This window comes from Suricata suricatta, chromosome 3 (genome assembly GCF_006229205.1).
Source record: "Suricata suricatta isolate VVHF042 chromosome 3, meerkat_22Aug2017_6uvM2_HiC, whole genome shotgun sequence".
Lineage (NCBI taxonomy): Eukaryota > Metazoa > Chordata > Mammalia > Carnivora > Herpestidae > Suricata > Suricata suricatta.
The window spans coordinates 114,379,760-114,404,762 of NC_043702.1; the positions used below are offsets into that span (position 1 = coordinate 114,379,760).

Here is a 25,003-nt window from a genome sequence, read left to right on the forward strand (position 1 = left end):
TAATTTATTTCAATATTGTTTTGTAGCTCTCAGTGTTCAAGTCGTGTTTCTCCGTGGTTAAATTTATTCCTAAGTATTTTATTCTTTTTTTTAATCTTATTCTTTTTGATGCTATTTTAGATGGAATTTTTTTCTTAATTTCCTTTTCCAGTTGTTATTGCTAGTATATAGAAATACAACTGATTTTTGCATGTTGATTTTTTTTATACTGCAGCTTTATTGAATTGGTTTTTTTAGGTCTAATAATTTTTTTAATGTTTATTTATTTTTGAAAGAGAGGGAGACAGAGTGAGAGCAGCAAGGGGAGAGAGGCAGAGAGAGGGAGACACAGAATTCGAAGCAGGCTCCAGGCTCTGAGCTAGCTGTCAGCACAGAGCCCAACACGGGGCTCAAACTCACAAGCTATGAGATCATGACCTGAGCCAAAGTCTGATGTTTAACTAACTAACGGAGCCACCCAGGTGTCCTGGTCTAATAATTCTTTATGTCTGGATTCCTTAGGGTTTTCTAGATAAAAGATCATGTCGTTTGCAAATAGAGATAGTTTTACTTCTTCCTTTCAAATTTGGATACCTTTTATTTCTTTTTGTTCCTTAATTACTCTGACAAAAACTTCAATATTTTGTTGAATAGAAGTAGCAAACTGGTCATCCTTATTTCTGACTTTAGGGGGAAAGCTCCCAGTCTTTCATCTGAGTACAATGTTTGCTGTGAGTTTTTCCTAGATGGCCTTTATTATATTGAAGAAGTTCACTTCTCCTGATTTATTGAGAGCTGTTACCAGAAAAGGTGGTTGGATTTTGTGAAATGTTGTTTATGCATTATCTGAGATGATCAGGTGGTATTTGTTTGTTTGTTTTTTTATTCTGTTAACATGGTATATTATATTGATTGCTTTTATGTTGAACCACCCTTGAATTCTTGGGATTCTTGCATTCTGCTAATATCTGCCTTTTATCTGGAGAGTTTAAGCCATTTACATTTAAAGTAATTACCCATAAGGAAGGACTTCTGGCATTGAGCTGTTTTTTTAGGTTTATTTATATATTTAGAAAAAGAGAGAGCGCACACAAGAGGGGAAGAGAGAGAGAGGGAGTGAGAGAAAATCCCAAACAGATTCTGCACTGTCAGCATGGAGCCTGATGTGGGGCTCGAACTCAGAAACCATGAGATCATGACCTGACCCAAAACCAAGAGTCTGATACTCAAGTAACTGAGCCACACAGGCACCCCTGGCATTGAGCTATTCATTTTGTCTTATGTGTTTTTTGCTCCTCAGTTCCTCAATTACTGTCTTTTTTACCTTATTAAGAAATTTTTATAGTGTGCCATTTTGATTCCTTTCTTTTCTGAATATTTTTAGCTGTTTATTTAATGGCTTCCTTGGGGATTCAACATGTTAAGCTTGAAACAGCCTAGTTTGATACCAATTCTTATTTTCAGTAGTATACGGGCACTCTTGTCTTATATATCAGTCTCCCCTTTTTTATTATTATTATCAGAGATTTCAGCTTCGTATATTGCTTGCCAGTTAACATGTTATAATTATTTTTTAATGCATTTGCCTTCTAAATCGTGGAAAAAACAAGAGTTACAAACTAAAAGTATAGTTGCTTTTATATTTGCCTATGTTATTATTGTAACCAGTGTTTTTTATTTCTTTGTGTGGATTTGAGTTACCATCTAGTGTTCTTTCATTTCAGCCTGAAGGACTCATTTTAGCTTTTATTGTAGCATGGCTCTTCAAGTCCCATCCCCTCTTAGCATTTGTTCATCTGAGAATTTCTTAATTTCTCCTTCATTTTTGAGGGACAGTCCTCTTAGATATAGAATTTTTGATTGACTATCCTTTTCTTTCAGTTCTTTGAATATATCATCTCTCAAAAAACAAAACCAAAAAGAATGTCTTCTCATTGTCTTCTGATGTCCATGGTTTAGAAAGATAAATTAGCTGTAATTCTTTTTGAAGATTTTCTTGTTTAAGAGTCTTCTCTCTGCCTTCAGAATTTTTTTTTCTCTATTTTCAGATCACATATTATAACAGAATATCCTAAACACTCCACAAAAGGGGCGCCTGGGTGGCGCAATCCGTTAAGCTTCAAACTTTGGCTCAGGTCATGATCTCACTATTTATGGAATCGAGCCCCACATTGGGCTCCCCACTAACAGCATGAGACATGCTTGGGATTCTCTCTTTCCCTCTCTCTGCCCCTCCCTGGCTTGTACCCACACTCTCTCTGTCTCTCAAAAACAAATAAACATTAAAAAATAGTAAATTGATGATGATACACACAAATGGAATGAAACTCAATTCAATCCCTATCAAAATACCCAGAGCATTTTTCATAAAACTAGAACAAATAATACTAAAATGTGTATGGAGCCAAAAGACCCCAAAGGCCAAAGTAATCTTGAGAAAGAGCAAAGGTAGAGGTATCACAATACCAGAGTTCAGGATAGACTATATATCTGTAGTACTTAAGGCAGTATGGTAGTGACACAAAAATAGACAAATCAGTGGAACAGGATAGAGAGCCCAGAAATAAACCCACGATGATACGGTCAGTTAATCTAGGACAAAGGAAGAAAGAATATACAGTGGGGATTGGCAGTGTTTTTAATAAGTGGTGCTTGGAAAACTGGACAGCTGCATGTAAAAGAGCAAAACTGGATGACTTTCTTACACCATACACAAAAATAAATGCAAAATGGATTAAATAAAGACAATTATGAGACCTGAAACCATAGAACTAGGAGTTTTACATAGGGAGTAATCTCTTTGAATTGGCCTCAGCAACATTTTTCTAGATCTTTCTCCTCAGGCAAGAGAAACAAAAGCAACAATAAACTAGGGGGACTACACCAAAATAAAAAGTTGTTTTTACAGCGAAGGAAACTGTTAACGAAATGAAAAGGCAACCTGTTAGGGCGCCTGGGTGGCTCAGTCAGTTAAGCATCTGACTTCAGCTCAGGTCATGATCTCACGGTTTGGGAGTTCAAGCCCCACGTTGGGCTCTGTGCTGACAGCTCGCAGCCTGGAGCCTGCATCTCCCTCTCTCTCTGTCCTTCCCCTGCTCATGCTCTGTCTTTCTCTCTCAAAAATAAAATAAACATTTTTTTATTTAAAAAAAAGAAAAGGCAACCTGTTGAATGGGAGAAGATATTTGCAAATGATATATCTGGTAAAGGGTTAGTATCCAAAATATATAAAAACTTATACAACTGAACACCAGAAAAATAATACAATTAAAAATGGGCAGAAGACCTGAAGAGACATTTTTCCAAAAGATGTACAGATGGCCAACAGACATATGAAAAGATGCTCAACCTCACTAATCAGGCAAATGAAAATAAAAACCACAATGAGATATCACCTCATGCCTGTCAGAATGGCTACAACCAAAAAGATAAGAAATAACAAGGGTTGGTGAGGATGTGGAGAAAAAAGAACCTTCACGTATGAAACTCAGTGCAGCCAGTGTTTGTTTGTTTTTTAATGTTTAACTTATTTTTGAGAGAGAGCGAGAGCATGAGCAGGGGAGGGTCAGAGAGAGAAGAAGACACAGAATCTGAAGACAGGCTCCAGACTCTGAGCCAGCTGTCATCACAGAGCCCAACACAGGGCTCGAACCCACGAACCACAAGATAATGATCTGAGCTGAAGCCGGATGCTCAACTGACTGAGCCACCCAGGTGCCCCTGGTGCAGTCACTGTAGAAAACTGTATGGGGGTACCTCAAAAAGAAAATAGAAATACTATGTGATCCAAAAATTCTACTACCCTGTATTTATCCAAAGAAAACACAAACACTAATTTTAAAAGACCCTCCATGTTTATTGCAGCATTATTTACAATAGCCAAGATACAGAAGCAACTTAAATGTCCATCAGTAGATGAATGGATAAGGAAAATGTAGACACACACACACACACACATGCGCGGGTGCGTGCACAGTGGAATATTATACAGCCATAAAAGGATGAGATTGTGCCATTTGAGACAGCATGGAAGGGCCTAGAGGGCATTGTGCTAAGTGAAATAAGTCAGACTGAGAAAAGCAAATGCCGTATGATTCTAGTCAACTGGGATCTAAAACAAACGAATAAACAAAAAGCAGAATCAGACCTAGAAATACAAAGAATAAACTGATAGCTGCCGGAGGGGATGAGGAATGAGAGAACAGGAAAAATGGGTGAAGGGAGGATACAGGCTTCCAGTTACAGAGTAGATTAGTCAGGGAAATAAAAGACACAGCAGAAGGAATTCAGTCCACAATACTGTAGTAGCGATGTAATGGGGCAGATGGTGGCTACACTTGTAGTGAACAAGCATAGCATATACAGTTGTTGAATCACTAAGTTGTGCACCTGAAAATAATGTAACATTGTTAGGTATACCTAAATTAAAAAAAAAATCTAAAAAAAAGAAGGAAGGTTTCTGTTTTTTGTCTCTGGGTTTTGATGATTTGCCTATAATGTGTCTAAATGTGGCTCATTTTGAGCTTATTGTGCTTAGTTTTTTGAGCTTCTTGAATGTATAGGTTCATCTTTTTCATCAAATCTGGGACATTTTCAGCTATTATTTCTTCAAATATACTTTTTTTTTTCTTTTTAATGTTTATTTTTAAGAGACAGAATGCAAGCAGAGGATAGGCAGAGAGAGGGAGACACAGAATCTGAAGCGGGCTCCAGGCTCTGAGCTGTCAGCACAGAGCCCGATGTGGGGCTCGAACCCACGAACCGCAAGATCCAAGCTGAAGTCAGACACTTAACTGACTGAGCCTCCCCGGTGCCCCTTCAAATATACTTTCTAATGTTTATTTTTTGATACAGAACCTAAGCAGGGAAGGGGCAGAGAGAGAAGGACAGAGAATATGAAGCAGGCTCGGCACTGACAGCAGCAAGCCCTATGTGGGAGTCGAAATCACAAACCGTGAGATCATTACCTGAGCTGAAGGCGGCCACTTAACCTATTGAGCCACCCAGGCGCCCCATTCATATGTGGAATTTTAGAAACAAAATGAACAACAGAATAAAGGCAAACCAAAAAACAGTCTTAACTAGAGAACAAATTGCCCATTACCAAAAGGGGGGGGGGCGGGAGATGTATGAAAGAAATAGGTAATGGAGATTAGAGTACATTTATCATGCTGATCAGAGTAATGTATGGAACTGTTGAATCACTATATTTTACACCTGAAACTAATATGACTGTGTATGCTAACTATAATGGAATTAAATAAAAAATTATGTGTCAGAATAGAATTCAGGTGGTATGATAAATTGTATAAAATCTTTCAATCAAGGTAATTCCTTTAATTTCTGGCCCAAGATAGTTAAAATAATTTAAAAACAACCTCTCAGTATGTGCATATAAACTCTGGTGTTGATTTTGGAGCTTGATGAAGTTGACAGGTATCAAGTTAGGGCCTATGAATTTGTCACCATCTGCATATGCTTATAAATAGTATCATCACATTGCTTAATGCGGAGTTTTAACTATAACTCATTTGACTTTCACAGATGAAAGTAAATAGAATTTTATGTTCCTGTCTAGATGTATAGATCCATACCTGGCAAAAGAAAGTTTTATTGAAATGAAACCATCTGCATATACTTTGTAGCACTGATGAAATTACATGTTGTACAGTTTATGTTTTTATTAAGCTTTCCTTCTTAACTATAAATATCTTTACCAGAAAACCTTTATGTATCAGAAGGAGTTTTGGTACTAAATGTAATATATTACCCTTTTTTTAAAAGAAAACTTGTGTAAGCCTCATGTGACATCAGAAGTAATGACATCAATCATGTTGAACACATTATCCCATTGTCTCCAGGCCTGCAGTGTGCCTGAAATCCATGAATCCCCTTCTAGGGGTTCCTGGTGTGTGAGGGATTTTTTTGTCTCTTGTTTTTTTTTTTATTACTAGTTTGTATTTTCTACACAGTTTGTCAATGTTATTACAGGAGCTTTGGGAGCTGGAAACCTTCCCTGAGAGTTGGTTGCTTTGGTTTGTTTTTTGTTTTTTGTTTTTTTTTTAATTTATTTTTGAGAGAGAGAGAGAGAGAGAGACAGAGAGAGACAGAGAGAGACAGAGCATGAATAGGGGAGGAGCAGAGAGAGAGGGAAACACAGAATCTGAAGCAGGCTCCAGGCGCCGAGCCATCAGCACAGAGCCCGACGCAGGGCCGGAACCCACGGACCGTGAGATTATGACCTGAGCCGAAGTCAGATGCCCAACTGACTGAGCCACCCAGGCACCCTGAGTTGTTGTTATTGTTTTTAAGTAATCTCTACACCCAGTGTGAGGCTCGAACTCACAACCCAAGATCAAGAGTTGCATGCTCCACCGACTGAACCAGCCAGGTGCCCCTCTCTTGCTGTTTTTTTGTTGTTTTTGTTTATTTATTTATTTTGAGAGAATGTGAGCAGGAGAGGGGCAGAGAGAGAGAGAAGGAGAGAGAATCTTAAGCAGGCTCTATGCTTACTTGTTTTTAATATACTCTGTTTCTTTGATTTTAGGCCATTTTATTATCATTACTATTATTATTTTAACAATTTATTTAATTTTTAGTTTACATCCAAGTTAATTAGCACACAGTACAACAGTGATTTCAGGAGTAGATTCCTTAATGCCCCTCACCCATTTAGTCCATCCTAGCTTTCACAACCCCTCCAGTAACCTACTCTGTTCTCCATATTTAAGAGTCTCTTATGTTTTGTGCCCCCTCTGTTTTTATTGTATTTTCGTTTCCTTCCCTATGTTCATCTGTTTTGTATCTTAAAGTCTTCATATGAGTGAAGTCATCTTATATTTGTCTTTCTCTGACTAATTTCGCTTAGCACAATACCCTCTAATTCCATCCATGTAGTTGCAAATGGCAAGATTTCATTCCTTTTGATTGACTGGTATATATACACCACATCTTTATCCACTCATCCATTGATGGACATTGGGCTCTTTCTATACTTTGGCTATTGTGGATAGCGCTGCTATAAACACTGGGGTGCATGTGACCCTTCGAAACCTATAATCCTTGAATAAATACCTAGTAGTACAAGTGCTAGGTCATAGGGTAGTTCTGTTTTTATTTTTTTGAGGAATCTCCACCCCAGGAATTTCCAGAGTGGCTGCCCCAGTTTGCATTCCCACCAGCCGTGCAAAAAACAGCCTCTTCCTCCGCATCCTCGCCAGCATCTGTTGTTGCCAGAGTTGTTAACGTTAGCCATTTTGACAGTAGACTGTTTTATTATAATATGTCTTAGGGAAGATCTTTTTAGGTTGATACTTTTGGGGAACCTATAAGCTTTGTGAAGCTGGATGTCCAAATCTTTCTTTATATTTAAAGAGTTCTTAGTCATTATTTCTTTAAGTTAGCTTTCTATCCCCTTTTCCTTCTTTTCTCCTTCTGGGACTCCAGTAATGCATGGATCGTTTCTCTTAATTGTTTCCCACAGTTCACATAAGGTTTCTTCATTCTCTTTTCTTTTCACTCTTCTGACCAGGTAATTTCACATGGCATATCTTTAAATTCACTGATTCCTTCTTCTGTATGGTTGAGTCAGCCGTTGGAGTTCCTCATTGAATTTCAGTGTATTCAACTTTAGGATTTCTGTTTGATTTTCTTCTCATTTTGTTCATACATTATTTTCCTAATTTTGTTTATTTGTGTTTTCTTATAGTTCACTAAATTTTCTAAGAGAATTATTTTGAATTCTTTGTCAAGCAGTTCATAGATCTCTAATTTTTAAGGGCCTTTTATTAAATCTTTATTAGTTTCCTCTAGTGATGGAATGTTTCCTTGACTATTTGTGATCCTTGTGGACTTGTGTTGGTGTCTACACATCTGAAGAGGCAGTCTTTACAGAATGGCTTCAATAGGGAAACCCTTCACTAGTCAGCCTGTCCAGAATTCTGGGTGGACCATGTGGTGGTGTCCACGGGCAGGCTGGGTGCTGGAGTCGTCAGGTGGGCAAATTTGATGCCTAAGTCAGAGGTAGACAGGCCTCTGTCCAGGTCCACTGAGATCGGCCTGGTGCTTGAGTCCATGTGGGTGGGCCTAGGTTCCTGGGGCCATGGAGGTAGATGAGGTGCCAGAGACCATGGGGGTGGGCCTGACAACCCACTCTGCAAGAGCCAGCCTGACTCTGCTGCTGACTGGGAGGCTGTGTCCATGGGACTCAGCCGGAAGCCTGGGTCCATGAGGGGTTGCTTGGAGCTACGGTGAACCTGGAGCCTGGGTCCATGGGAGCTGGCCCAGAGGCTGGGGTCATGGTGGCCATCCAGACTACATTTCTTAAACAAAAGAATCATTATTGAGACTTGGAATGTTTAAGATGGTCAGATCTAGGAGGAATCTGAAGTCTCATCTGGCCAATCCCTTTGTTTTAAAGATGAGGAAACTACAGTATAGAAAAGAAAATGTCTAATCCAAGGTCACTTTGAAAAATAATGACAGAACTGATGTCTCTTGCTCCTGTTTCAGTGCTCTTTGATTTACACTACTCTGTCCCAGCAAGGAATGTTATCTTAAGAGGTAAGTTTTGTAATTAAGTCCTCTCTAAAACTCATGATCTTCAACCTTGATTGATAATCTTTTTGTGGCGTGAGTCTTTCAAGCTCCCCTGTCACCTTGACCCACATGAGCCTAGTTCTTATTTTCCACTCCCTCCTTATACTTGGTGACTGACATTCTATATTCTTTCTAATTGTTGACATTAGCCTTCTGTTGCTCTTGGAATCTTTAGACTTATATATGTATGCTTTTGGAACTTGCACTGGTTTTGTTTTATAACTAATATTCTTCTTTCTGTTGTAATTTCTTTTGGTGACTACACAATTTTATTTACCAGAGTATTATATGTTTATAAATGATATGTATCCATAACATTAATTATAAAATAACTTATAAAATGAATATAGTGGAACCATGACCATTATGAATCTACATTGTCTAACTAATTGAGGTAATCACAATACATGTTTCCATTTCTGTTATTTGGGACCCTCTTTTGACCTCCTTTAGATAAGAGACTCCTAAAATCTGTCCTTTTTCTTTACCTTAGAGAGTCTTGTCTTTCTTTGGTAATATTCTTCAAGGGTTTATTTAACTCCCCATTTGCTGAAAATGATCATGATCTAATTCCAGCATTTTTTTCAAGGAGGAGGCACAGAGTAATATTTGATAACTATGTGGGGAAAATTCAATCAAGGGAAGTATAGACTTTGGGAGGCTGGCTCTATCCCAGTCTATATCAAGTTAAATGTTGGGGATCGGGGGACAGGGAAAGAAACAGTAGTTCTCTATGGAAAGCTTCTCTTCCCACCTCATCACTACTACCACTTCATCAGAAAATTAGAAAGCAGAAGAATCATCCATGTTTTCTCAGATACTGTCCCTGCAAAATGCCAGTCCATCAAGCTTTATGTTTCCAGATTCCAAATGAAATAAACTTCATAGAATTTCTAAAATACAAGGAATTATTGTAGGTGACTAATTTTAGCAATCATGACACTTGGAATTTTAGTGCTGAAGATACTGCTGGTGATAGTTATAATAACCATCGGCCATAAAATAATCCCTGTGATGCAGGAGTTATCATCTATTGAAGATTAGACCTCCACCAATCACTGTTACACTGTCCAGTGTAATACAGGGCTCCGTACAGGATTCTGAGGAAAGTAAGTGTACCTTAGGCCCCTACTATAGAGAAATGTATTTTATGCATTTATGAAATGTATTTCATTAGGGTAAAACACAAATTGGCATAGTTGGGGGGAAGTATTCCAGCTGTTAGAATCTATAATTGCTCAGAATGGCACAGAATCTTTTACTAGAGAGATGAAGAATGGACCCCTCTGACTAGAGCAGTGGGTTTATTTATATTTTTTAATGTTTATTTATTTTTGAGAGAGAGGGGGAGACACAAAATCCAAAGCAGACTCCAGGCTCCGAGCTGTCAACACAGAGCTCGATGCGAGGCTTGAACTCATGAACTGCAAGATCATGACCTGAGATGAAGTTGGACACTTCACTGACTGAGCCCCCCTGGTGCCCCAAGCAGCGGGTTTGTTCAGGAGGCAGTAGAAGATGGGTTCTGGGCACTCTGGAGAACGTGCAGGCAGCACCTTCAAACACGGTACCCACACGGACTTCCTGAGAACAATCGTTTCCTGAGGCCAATCAGCTAAATGTACAGATGCAAACAGTCTGCTCAGTTTGAATATGAAATATGAAAATCAGAACAGAGACTGAGATTTGGTGAAGGATGAAGTTATAATGTGCAATGATTACATTTGTAAAATTTGGTACATCATTTCAGGAGCTGTGGGCCAAGCATGTATTCATTGATTTTTTTTTTTAAGAAATTACTTAACTTGTTTTTATTATGAAACAATTTTCCATGGTCATTAGATCTGGCAAGTGAATTCCTGCTGTTCTTCTGGGATCCAGAAGTAGTTGTAAAGTTATCAGACCAGAGTTTAAAGAGGAAGGCTTAACTTCTTTAGCCATTTTATATGATAAGCACATTTACCTTCCTATTTAATTCTGTTTTCTTTTGAGCAAGCCAGGACTTCCAATTACAGCTAATCCATTTTTCCTTTGGGAGAATCAAGTTTTGAGTCAGGTTTTTACCCACATACTTTCCCCTAGAGCTCTTTTTATTAATACTCTTAATTATAATTCTGCAAAACAAAACAAAACAAAAGGATGGTTTATGTGTGTACTAACAGAAACAATCAGGTGTCAGCACAGTTTAATGAAGACAAATCCGTGTGGTTCTAGGCTTTTTTTTTTTCATATAATTTGTTTTATTTGAAAATGCTATGGTCAACAGACACAGTTTTCTTAAGATATTCCACCATGAAAAATGTGTCCTAACATAGGCATTTTATTTACTCCTTAAAGGACTTTCTTCAGGAGACACCACACCTTTACCGCATGACCATGCACTCAGTGCCTCCACACATGATTCTAGTGACGAAGAGTCTGCAGAAGTAAACGCCAATGACCCAGCAGAGGCCCCGAAGCTCGTTCTTCAGTATCTGTTCTCACTCATCCGAGGTGAAGTTGAGCAGGTGGATTCCAGAGCCCTTCCTCTCTGCCTTCACCAGGTACTCCATTACACCCTGCACTTCCCCTCTGGGCTTGTAGTCATTTAAGATACGATTCTGTGTGACGGATTCTCTCCCACCCATCCTTGGTGAGCCCGAGAGGTGGCCCTGCATTAGTGGCTGGTGGGGAGTTTAGCGTGCTAGTCCTGGTGGCCAAACACTGCGTGAGTAATCAGTCCATAGTTCAGATAATCACTGACACCCTTTATATGGCGAATCAGCGGTGTATGAATAAGTCAGTGTAGCAAGCGCTTAGTAAGGACCCACTGGATACCAAAAACTCTGCTAGACAAGGGGGAACAAAGGTTACTTCACACAGTATGTCCTTAAGAAAGCCACTGTGGAGTAGGAGCAACACTTATACAGATAAATAATTATAGAAGCATATACTAAGTGTAGAGATATATCTAAAATCCAACAAAAGCAAAACACACAGGATTAACTTTGTTCCGTGGGATTAGCAGCAAAGAAGGTGACTCTTAAGCTGGGTTTTGCAGGGTATGTAGGTACTCAACAGAGTGAGCTGGTTCAGGAAGAAGAGATCAGCTCCCACAAGGCTGTGATTCAGATGTCATTGGAGATTAAGATGGAAAATAGATGGGGATTGACACTGGATAGTGGGGGGCACTGAGCCCTTACTTTTAGAGACTGGGAGTCTTTAATGAGGAGACTGCCAAATCAAAGTTAAATTTTAATGTTAATTTTTTTTAAGAGAGAGAGAGAGCGTGAGCGGGGAAGGGGCAGAGAGAGAGGGAGACAGAATCTGAAGCAGGCTCCAGGCTTCAAGCTGTCAGCACAGAGCCCAATGCAGGGCTCGATCTCATGAACTGCAAGACCATAACCTGAACCAGAGTCAGACACGTAACTAACTGAGCCACCCAGATGTTCCTCAGATTTGAATTTTAGAAAAATAACTCTGCTGATGATTGGGAGGGCCAGTTAGGAGATGGAGAGCCTGGACCTTGGGAGGCATTCAGACAGTAGAGAGGAAACTTTTTTACACAAGGGCTAATTCAGAAAAATGAGATACGAGCTACATTTTATATTTTCTTTAAAGTGAAAATAATGAAATAACGGAGAAACTGATACTCCCTCACAAAGCAAGTTCCTTATAATTCTGGGGTCAGAATTTGTTTTTTCCATTCAGAGCATCTGTTTTTGGAACATCATGGGAGAAATTTGAACATAGCCTGTATATTAAATAATATTATTTATTGTTCTAACTTCTTAAGACTAGTGATAGAATTTTTTCCTTTTTTTTTTAATGCTTTTTTATTTATTTTAGAGAGAGAGAGAGAGAGAGGGAGCGAGCAGGGAAGGGGCGAAGAGAGAGGGGGACAAAATCTCAAGCAGGTTCCTCGCTGTCAGTGCAGAGCCACATGTGGGGCTTGAGCTCCTGAACCGTGAGATCATGACCTGAGCCAAAACCAATAGCCAGATCATCACCCGACTGAGCCACCAGGCACTCCCCCCCACCTTTTTTTGTCTTTTTCTTTTTGGTAATAGAATTGTCAGCTTTGTAGTATAGCGTCCTTGTTCTTGAGAGATACATGCCCAAGCATTTGGGAGTAAAATGACATAGTGCCCATGAAAAGGTGTTTTCACTTATCTTTACATATGACATTTCAGTAGGGAAAAAGTATGTAAGAGAGGGAAAGACAGAGAAAGCTTATTTGGCAAAAGGCCAACATTTGACAGATTTAGCAAGAGGTAAATGGCTGTTGATTTTACTCTTCTCTGAACTCTTCTGTAGAATTTCGATAAAAAGTTGAGGAAAAGGACATTTGGAGTAAAGAAGGAAATAGCAAACGTAGTCAAATCTTTTCAAGGAGTTTATGTCACTGGGCTGTTGTTACATGAAAGGAAAGAAGAATGCTCTTTTCTGCTGGCATATGATCCTGCCACCAGAGCGGTTCTAGTACTGCTAGATCTTGGTCAGGTCTCAAGATTATTTTTAAAAAATGTTTGTTTGTTTGTTTGCATATTTATTTATTTATTTTGTAACCTCTACACCCAGCGTGGGCCTCGAACTCAGGATCCTGGAATCAAGAAACATGTTCTCTTCTGACTGGGCCAGCCAGGCGCCCCTTATTTAAGTTCTTGATGTCTCAAAGTAACTTCCACCCCTAATCCCTCAGGAACATATCAGTTTGCTGAGTCCTATAGGTCGTGCTTCTTAAATGTCTCAGCAGTCTGTCCTCCCCTGACAGACGGCCTTAGGGAACATGGTGGTGGTTTTACAGTGGGCCTTGGGGCTCCCCCACTAACCATCTCAGTGGCTTTTAGTTTCTTCTGTAATTGGAGGAGGGCTAAGTAAAATAATGCACGCGAAAGCACTTACAAAATGCTGTATACGCAGTAAGAGCCAAGGAAATATTACACATTATTGACTATACCCTCACTGTCGCTAATTCCAAGATTGCCTGCTAGGAGTGAAAGCTGGGGGTCAGCAGAGACAGCGAGGCAGCAGGAGTGAGCTGCTGGGTGCCTCCTCAGCCCGAGAATACTTGAATCCCTCGCCTCCCAAGGGAGACACAAATCAGGGACAGGTGGAGGACGTGTCATACATCTCAGCAACTCCCAGCATCGCATACTATGTCTTTTGTCTGGAGTTGTTAGTTGTTGACATTTTGCCGAAGTTTCGTATCCCCCACCACCTACCGACACATATTTGTCTTTGAAACACCTTAACTTTTAGGTACTATATCACATCACCCCTAAATACATGCACACATGTTTCCAAACACCATGGCTACCCCTCTACATAACCTGTGTCAACCACAAGAAACGAGATGCTGGTAAAATAGTATTATTTCACATACAGCCTGTATTTGAATTCTCCTCAAGTTGTTCCACAAACATAACTAGTTTTCCCTGAATCTGGGATCCCATGAAGGAACACATTCGGTCATCAAGACTCTCTAGTCTTCTGTGACCCGAAACATTCCCTGCCTTTTTTCTTTTTTTAACTTTCATAGAACATTGACACTTATGAAGAGCCCAAGACTTCTTGTCGAATGTCCCATAATTAGGATATGTCTGATTATTTCTCCATGGTGTGATTCAGTTTAAAAATTTTTGGACAAGGATTCTGCTTGGGTAATATTCCATACTCAATTCTCTCTTGAACCCACACTCCACCAAATGACATTCTGGCTTTTGTCCCCACACTCCACCAAATGACATTCTGAAGGTCATAGGTGGCCTCCATGTTGCAGATCCAGTGGTTAGTCCTCAGTTTCCGTCCTGCTGGAGGCAGGAGAAGCTTTGACAGGTTGATCACATACTCCGTTTTGAAGCACTTTCTTTATTTGTCTTTGGGACCCTTGTTTCTTGGCTTTCTGTAGCTCGTTTGTTGAGTCCTCCAGATACTACTAAGTTTTCAACATTGGAGCACTTTCAGTAGGCAGTTCTGACCTCCAGACTTCAATATCTGGCCTTCTGAGGTGTCTAAAGAGCATTTCAAACTTAAGATGTCCCAAATGAAACTTCAATTTTTCTTCTAAATCTTCTGCTTACCTAGTCTTCCAGACCCTTTTGTTAAACAGCAACTCCATCCCTTTAGTTGCTGAGACCAAGTACTTTGAAGCCAACTTTTGTTTACCTCCTCCCACATCCAGTTCAGTCAATAAATGCTGCAGACCTATTTCCATATATACCTACAATCTGAGTTCTTTCTTCCCTCCTTCATTGTCCCCACCCCATTACAGGACACCACCACATCTCACCTGGTTCTTGCAGTGAATCCCTCCCTGGAGAAACCCTGCCCTCACTCTTCCATGTCATCATTGTCCTCTGTACAATGGTCATTGTGACCCAGAGAAAAATGTGTCACATCATGTCAGTCCTCTGCTCGGAGCCCTCTAGTGGCTTCTCACCAGAGTAAAATCTAAAATCCCTGCATGGCCTGTAAGACCCTGCACAGTGTGGTGCTGTTAACTGGTACACCTCAGCTCCTGGAACTTTCCTTCTTGGTTACCCTTTTCCAGGCATGCTTGCCTCCTGGTGGCTCCTCAGATACCAAAGGATGCTCTTACTTCAGTGCCTGGGTATCTCCCTTCTGCCTTTTCTGAGAAAGCCCATAGAGGCTGCACTGAAACAATGGACTAAACCAAGGAACAGGATGTGAGATAGCGGAAATTGGAGATCCTGCCTAGGAGAGAGACGAAGAGTCTGTAGGTGAAGGAATGTTCTAATATGACAGCTTCGTACAGAGGAGAGAGTAACCAGTTCCATGTGGAGCCGATCAGAATAGTCTGGGAAGAAACTTCTATATCATTTTTCCTATTTCTGAGTATTTGCTGTACCTGAATGTATTGAAGGCAGATTTAGACTCTTGGTGACATATTTGGAGTTGTCTAAGTGATAAGTGCATGGAGGAAGGGAAAAGTAGTAAGAGAAAACTGTTTGTTTTCCCAGGAGTTACTTTGTTCTTTCATTCCCCCCCCCCCACTTTTTTGTTGGGGGAGGCATAGTTTTCCATGCACTTATCACTTAGACAACTCCAAATTACATATTATCTACCCATGACCACAGGATAACAGTGTGGGGCAGGGGAGTGTGACAGAGTGTGTATGTGTAGCGCGTGTTTGCAAGGCTTCGCTGTGGGGAGCAAAAGGCTCAGTCCTCATCTTCTAAAACTGAAAAATCCAGAAATCCCCATAATAGGCGTGATGTTTAGGGGAGACACAGGCTAAAAGAAAAAGAAACCGGAAGAACTCGGAATGCTTGCTCGCAAAGAAAGGAGAAAACAGCAAGAGGGCAGGGCTCTGTGAGCACCTATCATCAGGCTCTGTGATTCCATACACAACAGGCAGGCACATTTTAATGAAAATGACTGAAAGCAGACACTGATCATTCAAACATAAGGTGAGGACAGCCTGTGGGTTACAGTGGTGGCAGTGGATACAGAGAGAGATGGATTGCAGTCCTCTTGAGGGGACAGTCACTAGGACTTGGGGTGGGAATGAAAGCAGATGAGAGAAGTCAGAGATGACCAGGAGACGAAACTGGGCGAGTAGGGGTACCATGAACAGAAACGAGGACTTGGAGAGGGAGAGTCCATTTGGGGGCACTTATTTTGGAAGTGATGTATCCCTGAATATGTGCTACAGGCCATTGAAAACATAACTACAATTGCATCAGATGTATCCTTATATTTTTAAATCTTGAAACTCTTGAAGATTCCGCTTAAAAATTCATGTTCTTAGTATGAGTAATCTTTCATACACTTAGCTAATATGACTGCAGGCTGCAGGCTAGCTTTAAGTATATAACTGAAGTCTGAATCTTGGACACTTTTCATATAGAAGTGAGAAGGAAAACATCAAGCATGGTACTCTGTGCCCAGTGAGTCTGTGCTGCAGCTGGTGTCAGAGTCAGGCAGGAAATACTTCTGCTGGGATCCTTGAAGCTGGTCTCTGTGAATAGGGTCAAAAAATACACTTCCTACTTCCCTTTTCTAGTTCCTGGTAGGTGACTTGAAACTGTTGCCCTCGCAAAGTGATTTTTAGCTTACTTCTTCACACAATTCTACTCTCATCTTGTACTCCTGGTTCAGACTCAGACACAAAAACCATTTTCAGCCCTTACTGCTGTGTGCTGGCCCTTATGCTAGATGCGCACTCCCTCATTAATCTGTACAGCAGCCTAGCAGCCGTGTCTCTGAGAGTCGTAGGTATTGTTGTCCTGTGTCCAGATAAGGGACAAGGTCCAAGGTCACATGGCCAGCAGCAGCAAAGCTGGGACCAGAATGCAGGCCACTTACTCAGCTCCGCACCTCACATTCTTTCTGCCATTCCAGGCTGCCTCCTAGATTTAGACCTGGGACATCAAAGAAAATCCCATCTTCTCTTGACCTGCTAGACTTGTCAGTGGCTAGTTCCTATGGGGGAAATACGTTGTGTGTTTATTTTCCCAGATGCTATTTCACCTGGAAATGCCTTTTACTTTTGAGGCATTGAGTCTTGTGACCCTCTCTCTCTGTGGTTGCTTTTATGGTATTGGAAGTGTGACAAATCTGCAAGCTCATTGAAATGTATATTTCTGTAGTGCCACAAAGTCTAGTTTATAAGAGTATGCAGCTTTTTATAAATGATTATGTGCCAATGGTGCACAAATGCAAACAGCCAAGGAGAATATCTTTGAAGAGCCAGAAATCTAATCTTAATGGGCAACCTGAAACTGTGTATTGGATGTGATGGAGAGTAGATTTTTCCCGGGAAGTCGATAAAAGAAATGTTACTGGTTACTGTTAGGTGTGACCCAGTGGTATTCACCACCACTAGCTCATGAGAACCATATTCAGCGACATCCATCATGTTGGTAGCTCAAAATTGGCTGTGATGAAAGTGTTGACACCATAGAAACGAGCAAATGCTACAAATCAGGGCCCTCCCAGGTACTCAAGGGCCAGAGGGTAGACATGGAGCAGCACACTACTGGTTGTAGTGTATGGAACTCTGGTTTTGTAAGTAAAAAATCGTCAAATACTGACAATCTGATGTGGTTCCAGTAGGATTGTTATACTGTTAGGTCGATGAGCTGATCAAGACAAGCAATTTATCCTGTGCAAAGTCCTCATAATAGAAAATAAGTGTGGGCTCAAGCTTTATGTTAAACTAAAACTTGACAGAGAAGTGATTGAGTCTAGTTACGTATATTGCTCATAGAAAAATGTTAGAGCTATCATATAAATTTTAAGCTAGACAAATGTTTTCCTTTAAAAGTATGCTATTTCCACTAGGATTTGGGGGGAAAGGTTCCTTTTTGTTGCTTGATTATAGGTTTGACAAGGACTTCATTGCTCTTAGCATTGGCAGAGAGCTGGAAAGTGGAGATAGGGATCTATGAATGGAATACTTTTTTTAGCTAGAGAATTAATAAGAATGAAACTGTTTTACAAGTGTAAAGTATTTATGTGAAATACTCTAAATATGACAGTAGTCAGTTTATGCAAATACTTCTCAGTGATTACTTTCAGTTTTACTGTCCTATTTATTAATGCCATGTCTAAATAAAGATAGAAACGAAAGATCCCCACAGCTTTAGAATCCAAGAATTCTTCGATTTAGGTATGCGTTAGAATGAATCTGGGAACTGATCAGCCTCAGCTGCATCAGGACCCTGAGACTCGGGTCCCCCTATCCAGTGCCCTTTATACCGTGTGGCACGTTGTATTCCAGACATCATTGCTCAACCATTAGCACTATTGGCCTTCTGTGAAATATCAAAAGAGGACCAAAAGTCAGTGTCCCATGAGGTAGTTTGTGAAATACAAGTGAGTCTCATGTGACTTGACATATTTTAACTTTTTAATTTACAATACATAGTCACTCTTTCCCTCGTGTTATATCTTTAATAAACCCTGACAGAGTTTTCCTCATTCCTTAGAGTTCTTACTTCTAAACTCTAATAAACAAGTGAAATTTGCTTTGAATAGAATAGAATAGTAATAGAAATAGAAATTTGCTTAGAATAGAAAAGAGGTTGTATGAAGACTGAAGAATGTCTCTGTTTACTCAGCTTGCAGTTAGCAACTTCAGAAATGTGTCTTGTGCCTACAGTCAGATTTCTTCTCACCTGGTGAATAAGAGTTTTCATAGTTTGAAGTCAAAGAGTTTGAAAGTGTTAAGGTCTTGATTTTCTCCAGATTTGCCTTTTCATCCAAATATGAATTTACTTTCCTGTCTTTGTTTGTTTGCTTGTTTTAACAGATAGCAGAGTCCTATTTCCAGGAGGAAGACTGTATCCTTTTCTTAATTCAGGAAGAAATTCATAAGACTCAGAGAGAACACCCCATGTTTTTAAAATGGAGATTTACATACAACAGAATGTTTATCTCTTTTCTTTTCAGTGGTTTCAAATCTCAATATTTGTGTGTCTAGGAGAGTGGGGAAAAACACACTGCTGAAAAATATAATTTAAAAACCCACTAGATTTTCTTTCTTTTGAATTAAAATATAAGTCCAAGTCAAGTGATACTCATAGAGTCATACTACCCATGGTAAATCTCAAGACTTTCATCTTACAGCTTTTAGCTGCAAAAAAAATATTGAATTCTTCATTTGTGATAGAAACTGGAGAAATGCTGCCAGTGAGACTGCCTGTGAGCTCAGCTTTTGTGCAGGAAATATTTCTCTTCTCAGTTTTCCACGTGGCCTTTTTATAAATGGCTTTTCTTTTTCAGGGATGGCCCAGTATCTACTCTCTAGAAAGAATGTGCCTAACCTCACCTATATTTCCCCATTTGTGCAATTTGTTTCTCCTCCTAACCTTGTTGACTTTTACTACATCTCTGCGCGGATTGTGGGAGAAGCAGTATTATCCTGAACCCTATCAAACAAACTGTGGTAACTTCAGACAACGGCAGTTCATGGCCAAGCATGCAGGAAATCTAATTCTGGTGGAAACGAAGCTAGAACGCTTTCCATCCCAATCATGAGTACTTTGTAGTGCAGTGCAGACCGGTGCCCACGTCTCGGGGAGCCTCACAGTATGCAAATCCATGGGCCTGAGAATCCACGCTTCTGGGAATCAGACTCAGGAATACGCATTTTGGCAAGTTTTCCAGATAATATTTGCATCCAGTAAAGTTTGAGAAATGTTGGTGCAAACTTTAGAGCAGAGGGAAATGGAATCACCCCACTTCCTTCTGGCCGACTTCATGATCCCCGGCATAAGGCAGAGGACAAATCTCCATTATCAGGCAAAGAGCTAAACAGTAAGTTTTTTCTCTTCCTTCATTCTGGGTCAACATTTAGAACATGGCCCAAAGGAAGATAGGCAGTTGGACAATTTATCACGACCTCATATGATGCTAGTGTGCAATACAGATGGAGAAGGCAAAAGTTTATAAGAAAATCTACAAAACAGTAGAATAACATAATTATGAGAATCATTCTGGCCAAGTGGGTAACTTTCTACAAAGGTCTTATAATGTGCTCTGTCCTTGTTCAGGCGTGTAACCCTTTGGTGTTGTGGAAGAACAGCCGTCAATGAGAAATAAGTAGAGGGTCAAGGTGAGTGGAAATCAGGAACACACTTGACTGACAGGGTAGTGCAGTTGCTTGACAGACAGTGACTTAAGGGGAAAAAATGGGAAGCACTTAGAATCTAGGATTTCCTGTGGGTCCTATTTCCAATTAAATTACTTTTCATTGATTCTGCTAGAGATCTATTCACAAGCAGGTATTCCTTGAGCATCAAAACCTTCTTTTAGTTTCTATTTGCTGCTGGAATGGAACCCACGCAGCTGTGGCGTGGCATCCTATGCTGTATGAGAAGTTCCTGCTCCAGAACCAGAAAACCTACTTCATAAGGTTTATTTAAACTTACAAATATTTAGAGGCCTTTCATTTTTCAGTAAGCTTCGAATTTCCCAATTTCTATAGGACATTCTTCCTCAGATATGAGGTTAACTGTAAAGAGTCTGGATTTCTATTTTCCTCAAATTTTCCATTCAGATGAGAAAGCAATGAAATTCATTCAGCTTGAGCGACTATATCATGAGAAATTGCTCGCAAATCTCTCTGCCATTCAGGAAGAGTGGGGTAAGTCCCGACCAGCGTGGGATCTGCGATTATCAGTCATCTAGCGTGTTCCTATCTAGAAATTTAACATAGTTGACCTGGTTTTGCAAGTCAGGAAATAGGTGTTTCCACAGTCAAGTCCATGTTGCAAAGAAAGTAGCATTTTTACCAAAAGTCAGTGTCACTGTGAGAAAATGTCTCTTTGTCTTTTGCTTTCCCTGTCAATGGCAAGAAGAGAACACTGACAACTCTGCATTTCTTCTGACCCCTTGGCATTCCCTAGTGGCTAATTTAGTCTCCAAGACAGTATTTACTCTTACTGAAAAGTAATCACTTCGCTGCTTGTAACGGTGTTAACTTGGGTTGTGTGAGAAGAGAACTTTGCATGGTGATCTTTATCAGTTAACTACTTTTGCCCTCCTAAGTATGTTTTGTAATAGCCAGTAATTAACACATATTGTACATTTAGAAACAAAATGGAAAACCGTACAGCCACCTACAGTTACATCTCTAAGGAATTCAGAAAAAGGATTTAATGGTGAAGATTTTGAACGGCTTACCAAATTTTGCTCAACACATCAAGAGTGAGTACATCAGTGTTTGTATAGAATAAGTTGGAGTAGAGTATTGTTGAAGAACACTGCAGCACTGGGTATTTGAAATCCATGATCCATTGTTTATTTCTCTGTCAATATTTTCAGCTGGAGAAACTAAAACAATAAAATAAAATGATTAGGTTTCTTTCTCAGCTTTTATCTCCGTTTCTTAGCCCGAGCTCTATAATAAAAGTTCAGCTTTGCCTAAGTTCAAAGCATCTTCTAATCCAAAATAGTAAATTATAATGTCTAATTTTGGTCTCTTTTTGGTTAAGAGATTAGGTGATTCAAATGGAAAAATGCATGTATTAGGATTTTTTATCATAGTTGTTTGTAGTAAAAAAATTCTGTCAGGTTTGTCTAATAGTGGGAAGCAAAACAGTACAATATTTAACCGAAATACTGCAGAAGGAAAGCTCCATTTCTCAGATAATCTTTTTAATTTTTTTTATGTTTATTTATTATTGAGACAGAGAGAAACAGAGCATGAATGGGGGAGGCACAGAAAGAGAGGGAAACACAGAATCCCAAGCAGGCTCCAGGTTCGAACCCACAAACCGTGGGATCATGACCTGAGCCGAAGTCAGACACTTAACTGACTGAGCCACCCAGGCGCCCCCAGATCATTTTAAAGTACTTTATTTGTATCAAATTGGATTTTGAAAATTAAATTATAGTAATCATAAAGCACTTAAATATATTTTTTGAAATCATTATTGTAAGACTTGAAATTCTCAAGGTGAGGGGACGTGACTGTGTTCAGACTAATGCAGATTTCTGAGATGCACAAATCCTTCATTCAGAAGCTGAAAGGTTCCATTCTGTTGATAACTTTGTCTCCTTTTCCTCCAGAAGCACAAAGAGTGAACTGAAACTCAGGTTGTTAATAATGCAACAGACCCAAGTCGTTGTTCAGCTCATGTAGTGGATAGTTGCTTCGGGTCTGATTATTTTGGAGATCAGCCTTTGAAGAATCACTGTGAATTCAGAAAAGATGTTCACTCACTTCTCGTGATAACAGTTGTCTTCTGTTAATTTGAACCTCTGAAATAGTATTTTTAGGGAGTCTGCAGTATAACCCAGTTTCATAGCACGTTATAAATAGATCAACTTTCACTTCATAGAAGTTAAAAATAATGGAATCTTTACAAATAGATAAAGAAGTTGTTTGTTTTAACAAGGCACTGCATGTGGCAGTCTGTCTTTTTTTTTTTTTTTTAATGTTTGTTTATTTTGAGAGAGAGCATGCATGTGCACAACCAGGGGAGAGAGGGAGAAAAAAAATCCCAGGCAGGCTCTGCACTGACATGCAGACAAGCCCAACATGGGGTTCGAACTCACAAGTCAGATCATGACCTGAGTCAATATCAAGAGTCAGATACTTAACTGACTGAGCCACCCAGGCACCCAGGAAATTATTTTCTTATTTCAAACTATTCACTATAGACACTTTCCCTGCCTTTCCCATGGAACTAATAGTTTTTAGTGTGTTGCCAATGTTTTAATTATTTAAATCTTTTTTTAAATATTTATTTATTTTTGAGAGACAGAGCGAGGGAGGAGTAAAGGGAGACAGAGGATCCAAAGTGGGCTCTGCACTGACAGCAGAGAACCTGATATGGGGCTCGAACCCACAAACTGTGACATCATAACCTGAGCCAAAGTCGGATGCTTAACCGACTGAGCCACCCAGGCACCCCCGATGTTTTGGTTATTTAAAAACAAATATTTATTTAATATAACATGGGCATGACATGTTTATACTTTAACTGTGAATAATCCCCCAAATTATTACTCCTAAATTTTTTAATATAAAAAATAATTTTTAATTCCATATACTTTGAAATGCATAAGCTCCGTGAAGTTTTACGTTTACATATATGTCTATGAAACTACTGCTCTGACCAAGATACCAAATAGCCCAGCCCCTCACAATGCTCCCTCATACAGGTACCAAGTCAGTACCCGCCCCCCAAAATAACCACTAAGTTCTATAACAGTACATTTGCCTGTTCTATAATTCTGATAAATGTAATCAAACAGAATGTAGATTTTTGTATTCACTGCCTTTGCCCATCATTATGTCTGCCTTACATATTGATGCGTGTTACTGGTGATTTTCTTGGTTTTATTCCTGTGTGGATTTGCCATATGTGTAGCAATTCGTTTATCCATTATACTGTTAATACACATTCAGACCATTTCTGAGTTTTGAATATTTGAATAAAATGGCTATATTTTTGTGCATACCTTTTCTGTGGAACATATCTTTTCTGTTATTTCTGGTATTCCCTAAAATATAATTTTTCAAAATTACTTTTTTTGTTACCTGTAATATCAACAAAATTATCTTTCATCATAAACTATTTCAGATGATAATGACATAAACTGAAATTTGAAAAATATGAAATGTGAAATACTCTACATTAATAGCAAAATGTTGACTTTTTTCCCCCTGGATCTCATCTTCCTTGGGGGTTTTCAGTAGTATTTGGTTATCTAAGGGGCTAACACATGAGACAGCTGCCCTTTGAACTCTGTGAACCAGTGGGAATGTTTCAGCAGTGGGAATGTTCTGGGCTAATATTAGAATCCGGAGAAGCTATATTTTATTTTTACAGCCATTTCAGTGACATTTGTTTGGAAGCATATTGCTGCTGCAATTTTTTAAAAATCTTTTTTTTTCTCTTTTCTTCTACAGTCCTGTTTTATCCAAACATAAGGTAAGAGACAGTTTCCTTGAAAATATTGGGGGAAATGTTAAGTGTCATGTCTGTTGTATGGAACTGTTTTAGGAATTAATGAAACTCTTCTCAAATTATGTTCAAATTTCTAAATGCAGCAGTTTCCCCCAAAGTTTTTTTGTTTGTTTGTTTTTTTAACTCTTTAGATAGTGGCCATAGAAAAGCCTCTGGGAAGGAAATGTGTTACGCCGTTAATAGTTTCTGAAGATCCAAATGAACAAGGAGCCACAGCCGAAGAGCCCGGTATGTTTTCACATTTAGAGAGAGACATGAGAGACGCCTGCCTCTTACATTTTCCAAGTGTTACAGGGACTGTCTTTGCATTTACATTTTTTTGCATGTGTATACCTCTCCTACCAGACAAATCGCAAAGCGAGATTTTTTTATATTGTGTAACTATTTTTAGATACATAGTCGTAGAAATTATAACATCTAAATTCTTATAAAAACACAAAGCTATTTCCATATGTTCAGTAGGTAGATATGTATATCTAACAGACTATGACAAAATTGTACAAAAATTATCTGAAACAGTTTTGGCAGATTTGCACACCCTTTTTTTTTTTTAAAACAGTAATTATTATAGAGACTTTATCAGGAATTTGTGCTGCAAATCTAGATATTTTAACTCTTCTTTCTTGGTAATTCATCTATAACAATTTATTCTCTTCCTTTTTTTTATTATCTAACACATGGTATACCTTAATCTGCATATGTACATTTTGAAGTAGTTTTATTTTTTACTGCTTCGTGTCTTATGCCAGAAGTTAAAAGCTTTCAGAAACGTTTTCTTACAGTACTAATGTATATTCACCATAAAAACTTAGAAAATAAAGATAAATAAATTTGGGGGTGTTTGTTTTTCCTGAAGTATGATTTTAGTGCTGATTTATGCTCTGAGGCTTTATGTCCCTGGGCCTGAGAGCCTGCTTGCAAACAGGCAGCATCAGGTGTTTTGACTGAGTTGCCTGAAGACATAGAAGGAAGAGGAGTGGGGGGGGGGGGGGGGGGGG

General features: G+C 39.3%; 1 protein-coding gene across 3 annotated transcripts in view; it reads left to right on the forward strand.

Moving 5' to 3' along the window:
* The window catches only part of CNST (consortin, connexin sorting protein), a 119,861-nt gene that overhangs the window by 66,096 nt on the left and 28,762 nt on the right, over positions 1-25,003 (forward strand). For all 3 annotated transcript variants that reach the window (XM_029934866.1, XM_029934865.1, XM_029934867.1), the window contains 7 exons: positions 8,491-8,541; positions 10,915-11,120; positions 18,836-18,866; positions 20,585-20,671; positions 21,120-21,234; positions 23,948-23,969; positions 24,137-24,233. In XM_029934866.1, coding sequence (XP_029790726.1) covers positions 8,491-8,541; positions 10,915-11,120; positions 18,836-18,866; positions 20,585-20,671; positions 21,120-21,234; positions 23,948-23,969; positions 24,137-24,233 — 609 coding nt within the window. The remainder of the gene's footprint in view (positions 1-8,490; positions 8,542-10,914; positions 11,121-18,835; positions 18,867-20,584; positions 20,672-21,119; positions 21,235-23,947; positions 23,970-24,136; positions 24,234-25,003) is intronic.